This window comes from Eleginops maclovinus, chromosome 6 (assembly GCF_036324505.1).
Source record: "Eleginops maclovinus isolate JMC-PN-2008 ecotype Puerto Natales chromosome 6, JC_Emac_rtc_rv5, whole genome shotgun sequence".
Lineage (NCBI taxonomy): Eukaryota > Metazoa > Chordata > Actinopteri > Perciformes > Eleginopidae > Eleginops > Eleginops maclovinus.
In genome coordinates this window covers 4,153,500-4,169,645 of record NC_086354.1, presented here as the reverse complement: position 1 = coordinate 4,169,645, position 16,146 = coordinate 4,153,500, and the positions used below count along the sequence as shown (strand labels likewise).

Sequence of the window (16,146 nt, the reverse complement as noted above, 5' to 3'; positions counted from 1 at the left end):
TATGAACTGGAAGTAAATGTGAACACGCTTTATATTGCCCTGTTTGGTGCTGCTAAATGGCTTATAGGGAGTTGTGTTATTTTAATACATAATTAACAATGGAAACATTGTTTTTAATAAAGTATTTGATTTTTTATTTGATTCATTTCAAATTTCAAATGATACTGTAAAGTTAAATTGATAAAAAAATATTATTATTTTATATAATATTATTATATATAATGTACAATCTCTTTATTGGAAAATTAATTAGATGAAATAAGATTACTTTATATTTAAATGCAATAAATTACACATAACTATTCACACACTCTGGTATTATAGATATTATATTAAATTAACATTTTATTTCATTTCATTCAAAATGTATATATACAATATTTGGATTAATGTATTGTATTTGTAATGTAATGTGTATCAATTACTGTCAGCAACGCAATTAAGCCATGATTGTGCAAAGGCTGTGTAAATGTTTGCAGACTCTTTGTTTATATTTGACTTGTAACTTTATAAAACCTCTGAATACATCAGTTGTGTGGAAGTATAACCTATTTTAACCTGGTGTCCTCAAAGATTGTCTTTCAAAAACAACACTGCAAACTGTGAAAAGATGAATGACTTCAGACACTTACCTGAACTTACCTAATGTGTTTATTTCTGGTGTTAGGAATCCCAGGAGCGTGATCAGCAGCTGCGTGTGTGTCAGCAAAAGCTTCACACGGTACAGCAACAACTTGAGGAAGCTGAACGTCGCTGTGAGGATTTATCCAGAGAGCTGCACGCCACCAAGCTGCAGAACACAGAGAAGGTGAAGCAAAAGCACAATCTATTTTTATCTGTTATTGGGATTAAGGTGAGACACTACTTTTAAGTGCGATTGAACATTTTAGCTACTATATATCACAGTATAATTCACAGTAAAGAGGACATGTTATAATCATTTTCAGGTTTATATCAGTAGCCTATGTAGTGTCTCTACTCTGTCATGCCTCCATGCGTTAATGTTCAAAAATCTATTTATTTTTCTCATACTGCCTGTACTCCTCTTTTCAGACCCTCTGTCTGAAACCAGAGCCCAGTCTGCTCTGATTGGTTAGCTGGCCGGCTTTGTTGTGATTGGTCAACCACTTAGAGATGTCTCGCCCTCTTAGCCTACCGCGTACAATGTGTTGGAGCGCTAGCCAATAGAAGTGCAAGTGTTACATAGTCATAATTATGTTATGGAAGTAAAAGTAGTCCAATGAAGGCGTTTCAGACAGGAGGGGGTGTGGGAGATGCATTCCCTCTGGAGGGAACATAGGGATTTTAGCTTTTGCAGACCATTTACATGCACTAAAACCTATAGAACACACTACAGAAAGGGAAAATCCCCAGAAAGCAGAATGGGGCCCCTTCTAAGTACATTTTCTATATTTAACTACACAAATGAAGTATTACATAATGTTATCTTTCTTGCAAATATAGGATAAATATTAATAATAATCCCATTTGAAAAATATTCAACTAAATGTACATTTTGCATGTTTTCTCTGCACTAGTCGGAGCAAAATAGAACAGAACAAATGTATTTTATTTTCTTTAGTGTGTCGTCAAATAAAAGAAGGCATTACTTGTTGAGGCGGACATTTTTGTTACTACTACTGCCAGTAATTTGTCTGTGGTGTGTGTGTGTGTGTGTGTTTGCAGGAGGTCCGGCTGTGTGAGCTGGAGGAGGAGCTGGCTCTGAAGCTGCAGCTGGAGGCCGGGCTGCAGAGCATGGTCACCTCTTTAGAGCAGGAGCTGGAGCAGGAGAGGGAGCAGCACAGCAAGGAGGTACATCAGGGACCAGAGCTCCATACACGGTGTCATCTTCCTCCATGGAATGCATCACAGGCCCTATTCTGCTTTTAGCGGTTTCCCCTGTCCTGTAGTGTGTTCTATAGGTTTGTGTGCATGTAAATGGTCTGCAAAGGCTTAAATTCCTGTGTTCCCTCCAGAGGGAGTTCCTCTCCTACACACTCTATTTTTGGGGAATAGAAAGCGATATGTGGAAGGGAACCATGATGTTGTGGTGCAGCTTGTAGTTGTTCTGATTCACTCGAACATCATAACGTTATCAGAAGAATGTGACCACACTTGTTCAGAAAACCCCCCAGTCTGTCAGTCTGCTCTCCGTTTCTCTCCCAATCTACGTCATTAGGGTTTGTTTTGTTCCCTTTTCATCAGTTTTCTTTCCTCTTTTTGTCTTTTTATAGACGCCCTCCAACCCGTTGTTCCTATGACCTTATCTCTCCCACAGCTGATAACGTCTTAATTCCTGCTGTGAGTTTAGATAGTGCTGAATTTACTTCCTCGTACTGCTGTAACCTTTGGGGTTACATGATAACTTCATGGTGGACCCATAGAGCGTATCAAACAGGAATTGGCCTGCAGTTCTGAAAAATAGAAGCCAATGTGAAAGTGCCATGGTGGTTTTACACGTGCCACGTGCCCTTAAATCCATTGTTGTCAGTATGTGCACAAGGCGTGCTCAAACACTGGAACGCTGCAATGTGTTAAAAATATTAACACTTTTGGAAACACAGCAGCCCACATCCCTATCATGTGACAAGGAATTTGAATCCATTCCAACAATGATAAATAAATAGCATAATAAGTACACCTATACTTAGAGCAATTCACTTTTAATTTACATTCAGAGTTGGAATGTGATTTCTATTTATTTAATTTATTTCTTTACATAATCTAAATACATAAAATAAACAACCAAAAAAATGTAAATGGACTCTCAGGCTCTGTTAACAAAAATGTGCAATGTCTCTGAAATTAAGTAGTAAATTATAAGATAATAATTTCAAAATGATTTAGGTCTTGTCTTTATATTTTACAATAAAAAAATAAATAAATCTAGGTTGTGTCCATATGGTACAATAAGTCCATAAATGTGAAAATTAATGGTCATGTTAATACAAACAATTGAACGATCAAAAATTACTCCAGTTTTGGATTTATTAAATTACCGTTATTTCTATATATTGTACGATACGTTTTTATGGTAAGAAATATCAAAGTCTTGTCCCTATATCATACAATGAGTGAACAATATAAGAATGATCCAGGTCAGGTTGATATGTGCTAGGATAAATCGATAAATGTTTGAGGTCTTGCTTATGTACTGCACAATAAGTTGGTATTGTAAAAATGATAGTGATGTGAATATATAATATAAAACTTTAACAACCCCAAAATGATTGGAGTCGTGTTGACATTTTTAACGATGAGAGGATAAGGTTATGTTCATGACAGGCTTTCATCTTGCTCTGAAAAATCAAGTTGGCGATCGGAAATATACCAAACTAGAGGCTTCCAAAATGCATAACATCTTGGTGTCTTTAATGTGAGAGCGCATGAAGCTACTACTCACAACGTGTCTCTTGTTTTTGGTTCTCCCAGCTGGAGTCCCTGCAGCAGAATCGAGGTCAGCTCCTCAAAGTCTCCGAGCAGATCTCCTCCACTATGCTATCCTCTCAGGAGCAGCTCGCCTCTAAACTCCAGCAGAGCCAGAACCAACTGGAGCAAACCAAAACGAAGCTGGACCAAACCAAAGACGAGCTGGATCGCGCCCGGAGCCAAGCCGGTCTCCTCCAAACCCAGAGAGGCCTGGCTGAGACGCAGCTCCATCAGAGTGCAGCTCAGCTGGAGCAGAGCAGGGTTCTGTACGAGCAGACCCGGGCCCAGAACACTCAGCTCCACAACCAGCTGGAGCAGCTCAGCGCCCAGTTACAGCACACCAGAGTCCAGCTGCAGGCCTCCAGGAGGAACATGGAGACCTCTGACGAGTCTCTGCTCATCAAGGTACAGTGCTCTACAAGTGAGAGTGATTAGGGCTGCTTCATGGTGTATGTTTCTGTTAGCCATTATTTACCTGATTTCAACCAGAAAAATCAGTTGAAGTCTGACAAATTTAAACTCTGGTCATTATGTCTGGCGAAAATAATTCCCAGAAATAGGCTAAACAAACAAGTTAGCACCAGAATTCTAGAAATATGTATTTTTGATCACCTGAACTAACTAGATTCAATATTAGAATTGGTGATTAACATAAGTTTATTTAATCTGTATCTCCCGCATTTCCTTTCCTTCCATATCCTTCAAATATCTCCTTGAATTTAAAGGAAATGGGCCAGGGTCTTTGAATTTGATGATTAAGAAGTTACAGGAACCCTGAAAAACAATGTGTTCTTCACATCATGGAATCGTGTCTGTACATTTATTTTCAGTAAAAACAACATTATTCCAGTGGATCCCTGAAATCCTTGAAGCTTGTGATTTTAGGGAAGCAGGGTGAAGGCCTTGAAGGTTTTGGCAAATGGATACTATTTCTAACTCTATGGCAATAAAGTTTAGTTGAAAGGTGTGGTACCACTTTACAATAAGACTACTCTTATAAAAGATTCATAGAGTTTATAATGAGGTTATTAATGAGGCTGTAAACACTTTATTAATCATTAACAAACATTTATAAACCAGTTCTAACATAGTTTTCATACATCAACACAGGCTCACTATTTGGCAAGATGACTAAGCCTTATATTGGCTACATAGCTTACTTCCTCTTCTTCATCAGCCAGCATCCTGTATCTGTTGCTCACTGAGTTGATTCTCCCCCCATCCATCTTGATGTTTTGTTTATCTCATGTCCTATAAAAGCGTATTAATGATTTATAAAGTGTTCACAACCTAACTATAATTTAATTACAAACTATTCGTAAACCCTTTATAATGGTAGTCTTATTGAAAAGTGGTACCAAATGGTTAAATATGCTACGCTATGTTATTGTTTCACACTATGTCCCGTGTCGCAAATCATGCTGGGGTGAGTCCTTGAATTTCAGGGAACTGGGCCTGAAAAGTCCTTGAATTTGTTGTTTAACAGGATGTGGGAACCCTGAAAGAAACGCTGTGTTGTTGTCTACCTGCAGAAGTCTGAAAGTTGCATTTTGGAAGTGTCTCTACATTTATTTTCAATTATATTCAGAAAAAACATGATTATGAAATCTTGAAAGTGTTCTACTTTACATTTCTCCCACAATTGGATATTTCTTTCATGTGGCCCCCTGCAAAGCTACATGTCACAGGAATTAACATTCTTTCTTGTCTCAAACTGTTATGTGCTGTGTACAGTGAGTTGGGCCTGAAAAGTCTTTGAAATATCTGATGTTTAAGGAAACCCCTGAACAGACGTATTCTGGTCTACCAGCAGGAGTCTGAGAGTAGCATTAGTAACACATTAAAAGCATTATGACACAGTGCAAAGGAAACACATTATAAAAAAACCAATTCATTACATTAAAAGATCATAAAAAGTTGAAGAAAATAGAAATAACAAGCATAATTCTTCAGTGACAGGCTTTTTTACGCTTTCTGCACATATGTCATTTGCTCCATGTCTCAAACTATACTGTGTTTTGCTCCTTCACTTTGAGAGAAATGGGCCTGGACCTTTTAAAAATCCTTTAATGTCATATTTAAGAAGCTGTGGAAACCCTAAAACAATCACTGTGTCCTTGTCTTGCTGCAGGAGTCGGAGGTGACCCGTCTCCAGGCCAGGATTTCCAGCCTGGATCGAGCTGCTGAGCGGCAGCATCACCTGTACAGTCACACCCTCTCCCTCCCCGCTCTGCACACATTCACACACTCTTCAGAGAACTCCTCCCCTCCTTGCTCCCCCCATAAGCCTCAAGCAACCCTCCCCTCTCCTCAGCACGGTCACTCACCTCAACCTCGCTTATCACCCCCGCCTCACACCTACCTTCCTCCAGCCTCCGCCCCTCGTCTCTTCAACCAATCCTGCAACTGGCTGAGCAACAGTGTGGACTCCTCTCTGGATCTCCCCTTGAGCCTGAAGGAAACACTGAAGGAGGCTCTGAGCAAGCATCCGTGGGAGTCCCCCCCCTCCGTCTCCTCTTTCCCTGACACAGTGGACCACAGCTGGCAGGGTCTCAGCGCCGTGGAGACTACAGCTACTTCTGACCTCTCCTTCAACCCTCTTACATACATGCAAGAACACAGAAACATGGAAGATACCTCCATGCAGCTGGGAGACGAGGAGCTGATCAGTGAGTCCAGGAGGGAGTCTGTGAACACGCTGGTGGGGGAGGAGGTGGAGATGGACATGAGTTCACTGACAGGGATGCTGAGGTTTGTTAACAAGACGTTAGCCATGCAGGAGGACGCGTCTTTATGGAGCTCAACAGGGCCGTCACAGAGTGGACGCAGCCTCGCACTGCAGGTAACAACACCTCCTGTCTTAGAGAGAAATATGATAACTGCTGTTCCCTTTAGTGTTTACTAACAGTCTGTCTCCTTCTGCTGTTCCCTTTAGTGTTTACTAATAGTCTGTCTCCTTCTGCTGTTCCCTTTAGTGTTTACTAACAGTCTGTCTCCTTCTGCTGTTCCCTTTAGTGTTTACTAACAGTCTGTCTCCTTCTGCTGTTCCCTTTAGTGTTTACTAACAGTCTGTCTCCTTCTGCTGTTCCCTTTAGTGTTTACTAACAGTCTGTCTCCTTCTGCTGTTCCCTTTAGTCTTTACTAACAGTCTGTCTCCTTCTGCTGTTCCCTTTAGTGTTTACTAACAGTCTGTCTCCTTGTGCTGTTCCCTTTAGTGTTTACTAACAGTGTGTCTCCTTCTGCTGTTCCCTTTAGTGTTTACTAACAGTCTGTCTCCTTCTGCTGTTCCCTTTAGTGTTTACTAACAGTCTGTCTCCTTCTGCTGTTCCCTTTAGTGTTTACTAACAGTCTGTCTCCTTCTGCTGTTCCCTTTAGTGTTAACTAACAGTCTGTCTCCTTCTGCTGTTCCCTTTAGTGTTTACTAACAGTCTGTCTCCTTCTGCTGTTCCCTTTAGTGTTTACTAACAGTCTGTCTCCTTCTGCTGTTCCCTTTAGTGTTTACTAACAGTCTGTCTCCTTCTGCTGTTCCCTTTAGTCTTTACTAACAGTCTGTCTCCTTCTGCTGTTCCCTTTAGTTTTTACTAACAGTCTGTCTCCTTCTGCTGTTCCCTTTAGTGTTTACTAACAGTCTGTCTCCTTGTGCTGTTCCCTTTAGTGTTTACTAACAGTGTGTCTCCTTCTGCTGTTCCCTTTAGTGTTTACTAACAGTGTGTCTCCTTCTGCTGTTCCCTTTAGTGTTAACTAACAGTCTGTTTCCTTCCGCTGTTCCCTTTAGTGTTTACTAACAGTCTATCTCCTCCTGCTGTTCCCTTTAGTGTTTACTAACAGTCTGTCTCCTTCTGCTGTTCCCTTTAGTTTTTACTAACAGTCTGTCTCCTTCTGCTGTTCCCTTTAGTGTTTACTAACAGTCTGTCTCCTTGTGCTGTTCCCTTTAGTGTTTACTAACAGTCTGTCTCCTTCTGCTGTTCCCTTTAGTGTTTACTAACAGTCTGTCTCCTTCTGCTGTTCCCTTTAGTGTTTACTAAGTCTGTCTCCTTCTGCTGTTCCCTTTAGTGTTTACTAACAGTCTGTCTCCTTGTGCTGTTCCCTTTAGTGTTTACTAACAGTGTGTCTCCTTCTGCTGTTCCCTTTAGTGTTAACTAACAGTCTGTTTCCTTCCGCTGTTCCCTTTAGTGTTTACTAACAGTCTATCTCCTTCTGCTGTTCCCTTTAGTGTTTACTAACAGTGTGTCTCCTTCTGCTGTTCCCTTTAGTGTTAACTAACAGTCTGTCTCCTTGTGCTGTTCCCTTTAGTGTTTACTAACAGTGTGTCTCCTTCTGCTGTTCCCTTTAGTGTTTACTAACAGTGTGTCTCCTTCTGCTGTTCCCTTTAGTGTTTACTAACAGTCTGTCTCCTTGTGCTGTTCCCTTTAGTGTTTACTAACAGTGTGTCTCCTTCTGCTGTTCCCTTTAGTGTTTACTAACAGTGTGTCTCCTTCTGCTGTTCCCTTTAGTGTTAACTAACAGTCTGTTTCCTTCCGCTGTTCCCTTTAGTGTTTACTAACAGTCTATCTCCTCCTGCTGTTCCCTTTAGTGTTTACTAACAGTCTGTCTCCTTCTGCTGTTCCCTTTAGTTTTTACTAACAGTCTGTCTCCTTCTGCTGTTCCCTTTAGTGTTTACTAACAGTCTGTCTCCTTGTGCTGTTCCCTTTAGTGTTTACTAACAGTCTGTCTCCTTCTGCTGTTCCCTTTAGTGTTTACTAACAGTCTGTCTCCTTCTGCTGTTCCCTTTAGTGTTTACTAAGTCTGTCTCCTTCTGCTGTTCCCTTTAGTGTTTACTAACAGTCTGTCTCCTTGTGCTGTTCCCTTTAGTGTTTACTAACAGTGTGTCTCCTTCTGCTGTTCCCTTTAGTGTTAACTAACAGTCTGTTTCCTTCCGCTGTTCCCTTTAGTGTTTACTAACAGTCTGTCTCCTTCTGCTGTTCCCTTTAGTGTTTACTAACAGTGTGTCTCCTTCTGCTGTTCCCTTTAGTGTTAACTAACAGTCTGTTTCCTTCCGCTGTTCCCTTTAGTGTTTACTAACAGTCTATCTCCTCCTGCTGTTCCCTTTAGTGTTTACTAACAGTCTGTCTCCTTCTGCTGTTCCCTTTAGTTTTTACTAACAGTCTGTCTCCTTCTGCTGTTCCCTTTAGTGTTTACTAACAGTCTGTCTCCTTGTGCTGTTCCCTTTAGTGTTTACGAACAGTCTGTCTCCTTCTGCTGTTCCCTTTAGTGTTTACTAACAGTCTGTCTCCTTCTGCTGTTCCCTTTAGTGTTTACTTAGTCTGTCTCCTTCTGCTGTTCCCTTTAGTGTTTACTAACAGTGTGTCTCCTTCTGCTGTTCCCTTTAGTGTTTACTTCCTGTCTGTGTTCTTTTGTGGATTTCCCCCGTGTTCCAGTGCTCTGTCTCTTTCCTTCGCTTGTTCTATTTTTATTTTCTTAAACGATTCGATTTGCAAATATTTGGGTAATTATTTGTTTAATCATCACAACACAAGCAGGCTGAAGCATGATGCATGTTTTCTTCTCCATTTTTAGAGGAAAGTCAAGGAGACATGAAGCTGTGCTGCCAAGAACACGTCAGAGAGAAAGTCTGTTCACACTGCGGTGTCAGTGTACATGTAATTAACATCTCATTTAATCTGTCCTGATGGCGTTAATCTGTCAAACATTGAGTTAAGATGACTACTATTTAGTCTGTAAATGATCTACTGTGATGTTCCGTACAGTATGAATGTAGCATTTCATTTTCTATCTTTTTCTAACTGATATTTATATATTTTTTTCACAATTTTAAATAAACTAAGTGAATAAAAAGTATTTGTATGTGTCTACCACAGTGATTCTGAGTTACTCTCCAGAGAAATGTAAACCCTGCCTTCTCCAACATCTGTTTGGATGCTACCAGAACAACTGGCAGCTTCCTGTCCATGAGAAGAATATTCTGAGAGTCTGAGGATGGCTCAAGCAGGGTGAATTGCGTTTGGAACGCTTGTTTGGTTTCGAAAACAAGAACATCAGATATGCTTGGGTTTTGGTTTAAGTCTTTTGTAATTACACAAGTTAAATATTAAATAATTAGAAACAAAGTAGGGTCATAATAACTGATTGATTGTTACAGATATTATATTTTAGAATTGCACATTTTCTATACATGACAAGAATAGTGATTTTAGAGCCTAAAACTCAAACCACAGAGGGAATGTTCTGGGTCAATTTCTTTAAAAATGTGTAATATCCCAACTTTCTATTTCTAAATCACTACAAAGGAAAGGGAAAGGATCCATTCTGGCCACCTAACCTTTTCCCATTTATCCTCCACTTTATACTTTGTTCATTAACGTAGGAGTTTGAATGAAACGGCGAGCCTGAAGATAAGCAAAGCAGCTCGACGTTATTATAATCAAACAGACCTCTTATCACCCTGATAGGATCAATTGTATTGCTTGAGGCCCTTTTCACTCATCATATTAAGGGCTATTTTAAGTTAAAGCTTTGTGGTTGTTATGAAGTGAACATGTTTTGTTTAGAATACTGTGCATTGTATCTGTAAAGCTAATTTCGAGTCTGAACTACCACGAGTATCAGCACGACGATTGTGTTTCACACCAATGGATTACCCAGGGGCCCCAGGGGTCTTTCCAAAGCTTGTTGTTGCCCCTCATCCTGATCTGGGTCCTTAAAAGGAACAGTTTGACATTTAGTAAAATGCAGGTTTATCAGTAAATAACCCCACTCCCCTATAATCAGATTTTTTTATCACATGGTTTAAGATTGCTATATTGTTCATGCAAGCCAATCAGAGAATAGGACGGAGTTTAAATGACAGGTGGGTGCTAAAATAGCATTTCAGACTATATGTTCTGGTAGAAACCAAAGAAAGAACATGAAATTAGTATTATATGCCCCACTTAATTATATTTTATCAGAATAAATTCATTGATCTTCTCACTATGATATTTTAGTATTTTTTATTTTTCAAATATTTCCATATTCAAAGCAATTTAAAGAAATAAATCCACAAGTGGCACATTTGGAAACGCTATGTCAAAGTCAGAGTTACTTATATCGTACATGACAAAAGCTAAATAATGTTACACTTTCCATATCTATACAAAGATGTAAAACTAAGTTATAAAGTATAATGTGCTTATAGCACTGTACAGTTATAAGCACTCAAACATATTTATAATGCTTTACAACAGTATTCTTAACAGAGATGGCAAAAGTACACACATCCTTTACTCACATAAAAGTAAAGAAGTATTGGCTTTGAAATGTACTCAAGTAAAAAGTACCTATAACTACCAACTGTTTATAGAGTAATACATAGAGCTGAGCAGATTATTATTTACTGGTTTAGTTTATTCGATCAGCTTTAAGATGTTTACATTTAATACATGTGCATAACATTAATATTCTCAATTATCTGGTGTTATCATTTCAATTCTTCCTCAAAGGTTCCTCTGCATAATTTTGTCCTTGACACTCTTGTCTCTAATGTTTGTATCGTTAATTCTAAGAAATGAAACAGTTATTTTTAATTAAATCAATGTGGGGAAATTGGAGCAACGTTGAAGGGATAAAGACCCTGGATATTTTTCCTTCAAAATGGAGTTTTCTTTTTTACTTGATTGTAGAAATCTGCAATCAGTGCAGCAACCTGAAGCAGATGTTGAACTCAGAGGAAACCCCGAGTGGATTTTGAAGGGAAAAAGACCTGTGGAATCTACCCTTAATATGCCCCTAGATAACGCACGCTAAAGTTTTTCATTTGTTTGCAGTTAAATGCTAAAATGCGGGAAAACCTGGGAAAACCCTGCGTCACAGTTCACTTACTGAACGCTTCTGCAGAGGTTGGAGATGGCTTTTCCAACCGACCTAAAGAATCTGCAGATGGGGGAACACTTCTGAGGAAGGTGTAGCAGGTGATATTTTACAGTACAGGCAATAAAACCTCCAATTATTGGGTCCTTTAAAAGCAAAAGGGCCATGACCATATCTGGAGAGCCCTCATTCCTGCACAAGAGCTGGAAAACCGTCTTGTCAAGGTCAGCGAGGGTTTTTCGGGTGGCGTAAAAGTCCATGCCCTCAACTTCAGCCCAAATGCTATCAAAGAGGCTCTGAATGACGCCCCCGTGGTCCACAAGAGTGTGGTTCACTTTAGATTTCTTGAAGGCTCGTGTGACGAGCTTCTCCACAAAAATCTGAACAAAAACTCTATTCAAATGCCGCTGCCTGTTTAGGTCCTCGTCCAAACGATTGTCAGTTGTCTCTTCACAAACCAAGGCTGTCCCACAAACCGAGGCTGTCCCACAAACCGAGGCTGTCTCACAAACCGAGTCTGTCTCACAAACCGAGTCTGGCTCAAAAACCTCATCCCTCTCAAAAACCTCATCCCTCTCAAAAACCTCGTCCCTCTCAATAAGCTCGTCCTTCTCAACCAAGGCGTCTGACTCAAACGAAGCGTCAGGCCCCATGATGGCCTGTTGGACCCTTTGACTCTGGGTGCTGACCTGAGTGTTCACAAACCAGCTCATCAGTGACACAAAACGCCACGACTGATTGCGGATTTCGGCCTTCAATGCGTTATGCATCTGAGCAATGCCCTGCGGGTAATCCCTTTGCGACATACCACTGGCAACATGACTGTACAACATGTCGCTAAGAGCCTGAGTAAATACTACATGCTTGACACTGGAGCTGTCCTTGAACCTTTTAGAGACACTAATTTCTTTCCCCCCCTGTTCACCTCCCTCAGTCGTGAGAAGAACGCCTACGCTGTTCATCAGTGAGATCATGGACTTCGTAGTTTCCACTTTGGGGTGTGAGTGGAATTTGTTTTTCAGCTTTACCACCATGCGATGAATCCAAGCTTTGGCAAAACGCTTTGCCAAGCAGTTCTTGACCTTCAGCTTTATGCCCCGCTTGCATTTGATCTTCTTGTTCTTTTGACCTGTGGTCTCCTCCGAATTGTCCTCATTCACGGTCAGAAGGACTGTGATGCCCTCCGCGGTGTTCGCGATCTCCAGAGAGCTCTCCTTTTGCAGCAGAGCAAAAGCCCGGTCAGGCAAATCTTCCAGGACAGGATCGGTGATTTTTCTCACCTCCTCGTCAATGATTTCTTCAACCGATTTTTGGTTCCGGATGTCATTCCTTGTTTCGTCTGAGGAACTCTGCTCATCGAGTTTTAGCATTATGGAAAGTGCTCTGTTCTCCTTTTCCTCCATTGTTTCATCCAGGGGGACGATATATCTTCTCACACGTATTCTACGGTGGCATCTCCCTATTCTAATTTTTCTTGAAAATGCCTTCAGCATTGCGCAGGTGTGCTCCACCATAACGTGGAGCTTGTGGGGGGGAACAACGCCCTCAGCATTGTGCGTTGGGTTAGAGAGGGCAGAGTTCACGCTCTCTGTCACCTCTTTGCTAATGACATCTGTTAAAATCTCCAAGCTGTCATCCTCGACCTGGCTCTGAACATCCAGAGCTTGGGTAAAACTCTGGGAGAGCGCGTCCCCCAGACTGGACCTGATGCTCTCCTCAGAGACGGACCTCTTCATGCCCTTAAAAGCAGACAAGATGGCCTTAGTTAGGCACGTCACAATCTCCAGTACAAAATCTGCCACTGCGATTAAGGTGGCGTCATCAGGTTTGCCTGATCTTAATAGAAGCCACTGATCTCCTGTCATCCCTTTAATAAAGGGCTCAACAACAGGAAACAGAGCGACTCTGAGGTCTGGCATTTCTCTCTGTTGTGTGCTGATGGTCATTATAACGGTATTAATGCACTAACCAGCTATTTAAACAATAATGTTATTGATTATTTTTAAATATCTAGATATTAAAAAAGTAATGGGGATTATTTTTCAATATCTAACAATTACTAAAATAATGAGGATTATATTTAAATGTCCTGATATTCAAAGACTAATGTGGATTATTTTCAATGCTGTGTGGACTTCTGTGCCTGAGTTTGAACGAACTGATCTGTAGGTAAGAACCAGAAGACTGACTGACAGGGAGGAACTGCTCTCTTTGCAGGAAAATATGCCCCGTCATTCTGAATATGACTACGTCATTCTGATCTTGAAAGCCAAGGAATCTAGACAGTGACGTCAGCGATCGGTAAGCCCCGCCCACCCACACGATTTGAGCTTCACAACCGTTGCTTGGCAACTGCTGCCACTTGGAACTATCTGGTTTTTTTTTACAAACCTTTATTAACACTTTTTAAGGCTTTTTAAAAAACCTTTATTAAGACGTTTTTCTGCATTTATTTGCACATTATCACATCTAACAGCTAAATGCACAATGACCTGTGTCCTTTTTTTCGCAAAAAGAATTAGGTTGAAATATGTTTAACAAACGTAGAATTTATATACAAAGACATACATTAAGGAACATTTTTCCTTATTTATTATTGTTGTATGCTGGATGCTGGATGTTCTTATCTTTCATGCTGTCGATAAACTGCTTCACTAGAAGTAGCTCACCATTTCCACACTTTGAAATCCAACTGGAGCGGCCAGAGCGTTTACTTTGCATGGCAGCTGGAGCTTAGCAAAATCAGCTGATCACAAAGAAATCAGAATCTTGTCAGTGTGATATTCATATGAATGTACTGTGCTCTCATTCTAACTGCGCCCCCTGCTGTCTACACTCGATATAAACACTAGAAGTAAAGCAGTGGACAGTAAGCATGTACAACGTGTGTGAGCCAGCACTGGTTAATAAACCCTGTTAACGTCCAGCAAGTTGAGTCTTTCATGTCTAATCACAGCATGGAAACATTACAGTCAGGATTCAAGTAATGTGTGTGTGTTGTGAAGCAGCCAGCGTCCTTCGAGGAGTTGCTGGCACTCCCAGCCATGGTTTAGGTGTTTGACACGACGAGAGGACTCAACAATAATAGCATCTCCTAGCAACACGTTAGCGTGGATGCAGCAGTAGCACATATATACAGTGAAGGAAATAAGTATTTGATCCCCTGCTGATTTAGTTAGTTTGCCCACTTACAAAGACATGAACAGTCTATCTATATTTAATGGTAGGTTTATTTTAACAGTGAGAGACAGAATATCAAAAAGAAAATCCAGAAATGTAGATTAAAAAATATATATAAATTAATTTGCGTTTCATTGTGGGAAATAAGTATTTGAACGCCTTGCAAAACAAGACTTAGTACTTGGTGGAGAAAGCCTTGTTGGACAGCACAGAGGTCAGATGTGTCTTGTAGTTGGTCACCATGTTTGCTCACATCTCAGGAGGGATTTTGGTCCTCTCCTCTCTGCAGATTCTCTCCAAATCCTTAAGATTTGGAGGCTGATGCTTGGCAACTGGAAGCTTCAGCTCCCTCCACAGATTTTCTATGGGATGGAGGTCCGGAGACTGGCTAGGCCGCTCCATCACCTTAATGGGCTTCTTCTGTAGCCACTCCTTAGTTGCCTTGGCCGTATGTTTTGCTGGAAGACCTATCCATGTCCCATTTTCAGTGTCCTGGCTGAGGGAAGGAGGTTATCAGCCAATATTTTACGATACATGGCCCCCTCCATCCTCCCCTCGATGCGGTGAATCGCCCTGTCCCCTTAGCAGAGAAACCCCCCCACAGCATCATGTTTCCACCTCCATGCTTGACGCTGGGGATGGTGTTCTTCAGGTCATAGGCAGCATTTCTCTTTCTCCAAACACAACATGTGGAGTTGATGCCAAAGATCTTGATGTTGGTCTCATCGGACCACATCACCTTCTCAGAAGCCTTCTCTGAATCATTCAGAGGTTCACTGGCAGACTTCAGACGGCCTGTACATGTGCCTTCTTGAGCAGGGGACCTTGCGGTGCTGCAAGATTTGAATCCATTACGGTGCAGTGTGTTTCCAATGGTTTTCTTGGTGACTGTGGTCCCAGCTGCCTTCAGATCATTAACAAGTCCCTCCTGTGTAGTTATTGGCTGACCCCTCACCTTTCTCATGATCATTGATGCCCCAAGAGGCTAGATCTTAGATGGTGGAGCCCCAGATTGAGGGCGATTGATGGTCATTTTGTGCTTCTTACATTTTCTAATAATCAAACCAGTTGTTTCTTTCTCACCAAGCTGCTTGCTGGTGGTCTTGTCTTCTATTCCAGCCTTGTGCCGGTCTACAGTCTTGTCCCGGATATCCTAGACATTCCAGCATGATCACAAGAGCTGTCTATGGTCTTGGAGAGGTTGTAATCTGATTTATTGACTGTGGACAGGTGTCTTTTTTTCCAGGTAAAGAGTGGATATTAGGAGTACTTTCTACTTATTTAACCGCTCCGTGGGAGCCAGAATTCGTGTTGGTTGCAAGGGGATCAAATACTTTTTTCCACAATGATATGCAAATCAATTTATATCTTTTTTTTAATCTACATTTCTGGATTTTCTTTTTGATATTCTGTCTTTTACTGTTAAAGTAAACCTACCATTAAAAGTATAGAGTGTTCAGTTCAGTTAGGATATTAAAGGACCCCCATCACCCCAGCAACAATCTGTTCTGTCTGCTGCCGTCTGGCAGACGGTACCGCAGCATCCGGACCAAGACCACCAGACTCAGAGACAGTTTTATACCACAGGCTATAAGACTGCTGAACTCCTGAGCTCTGTGAATGTCTACTCACATCTGTCTATAGTACACACATACATATATATATACATTATACACATCTGCCATACATATC

The 16,146-nt window shown here is 40.9% G+C and overlaps 1 protein-coding gene across 1 annotated transcript in view; it reads left to right on the top strand.

Moving 5' to 3' along the window:
* The window catches only part of ccdc18 (coiled-coil domain containing 18), a 37,585-nt gene extending 28,318 nt beyond the window's left edge, over positions 1 to 9,267 (top strand). The window contains exons 22-26 of the mRNA XM_063885178.1: positions 668 to 808; positions 1,687 to 1,812; positions 3,433 to 3,834; positions 5,561 to 6,271; positions 8,986 to 9,267. Of these exons, the coding sequence (XP_063741248.1) occupies positions 668 to 808; positions 1,687 to 1,812; positions 3,433 to 3,834; positions 5,561 to 6,271; positions 8,986 to 9,006 (1,401 nt within the window). The 3' untranslated portion in view covers positions 9,007 to 9,267. The remainder of the gene's footprint in view (positions 1 to 667; positions 809 to 1,686; positions 1,813 to 3,432; positions 3,835 to 5,560; positions 6,272 to 8,985) is intronic.
* Positions 9,268 to 16,146: the final 6,879 nt, after the last annotated feature.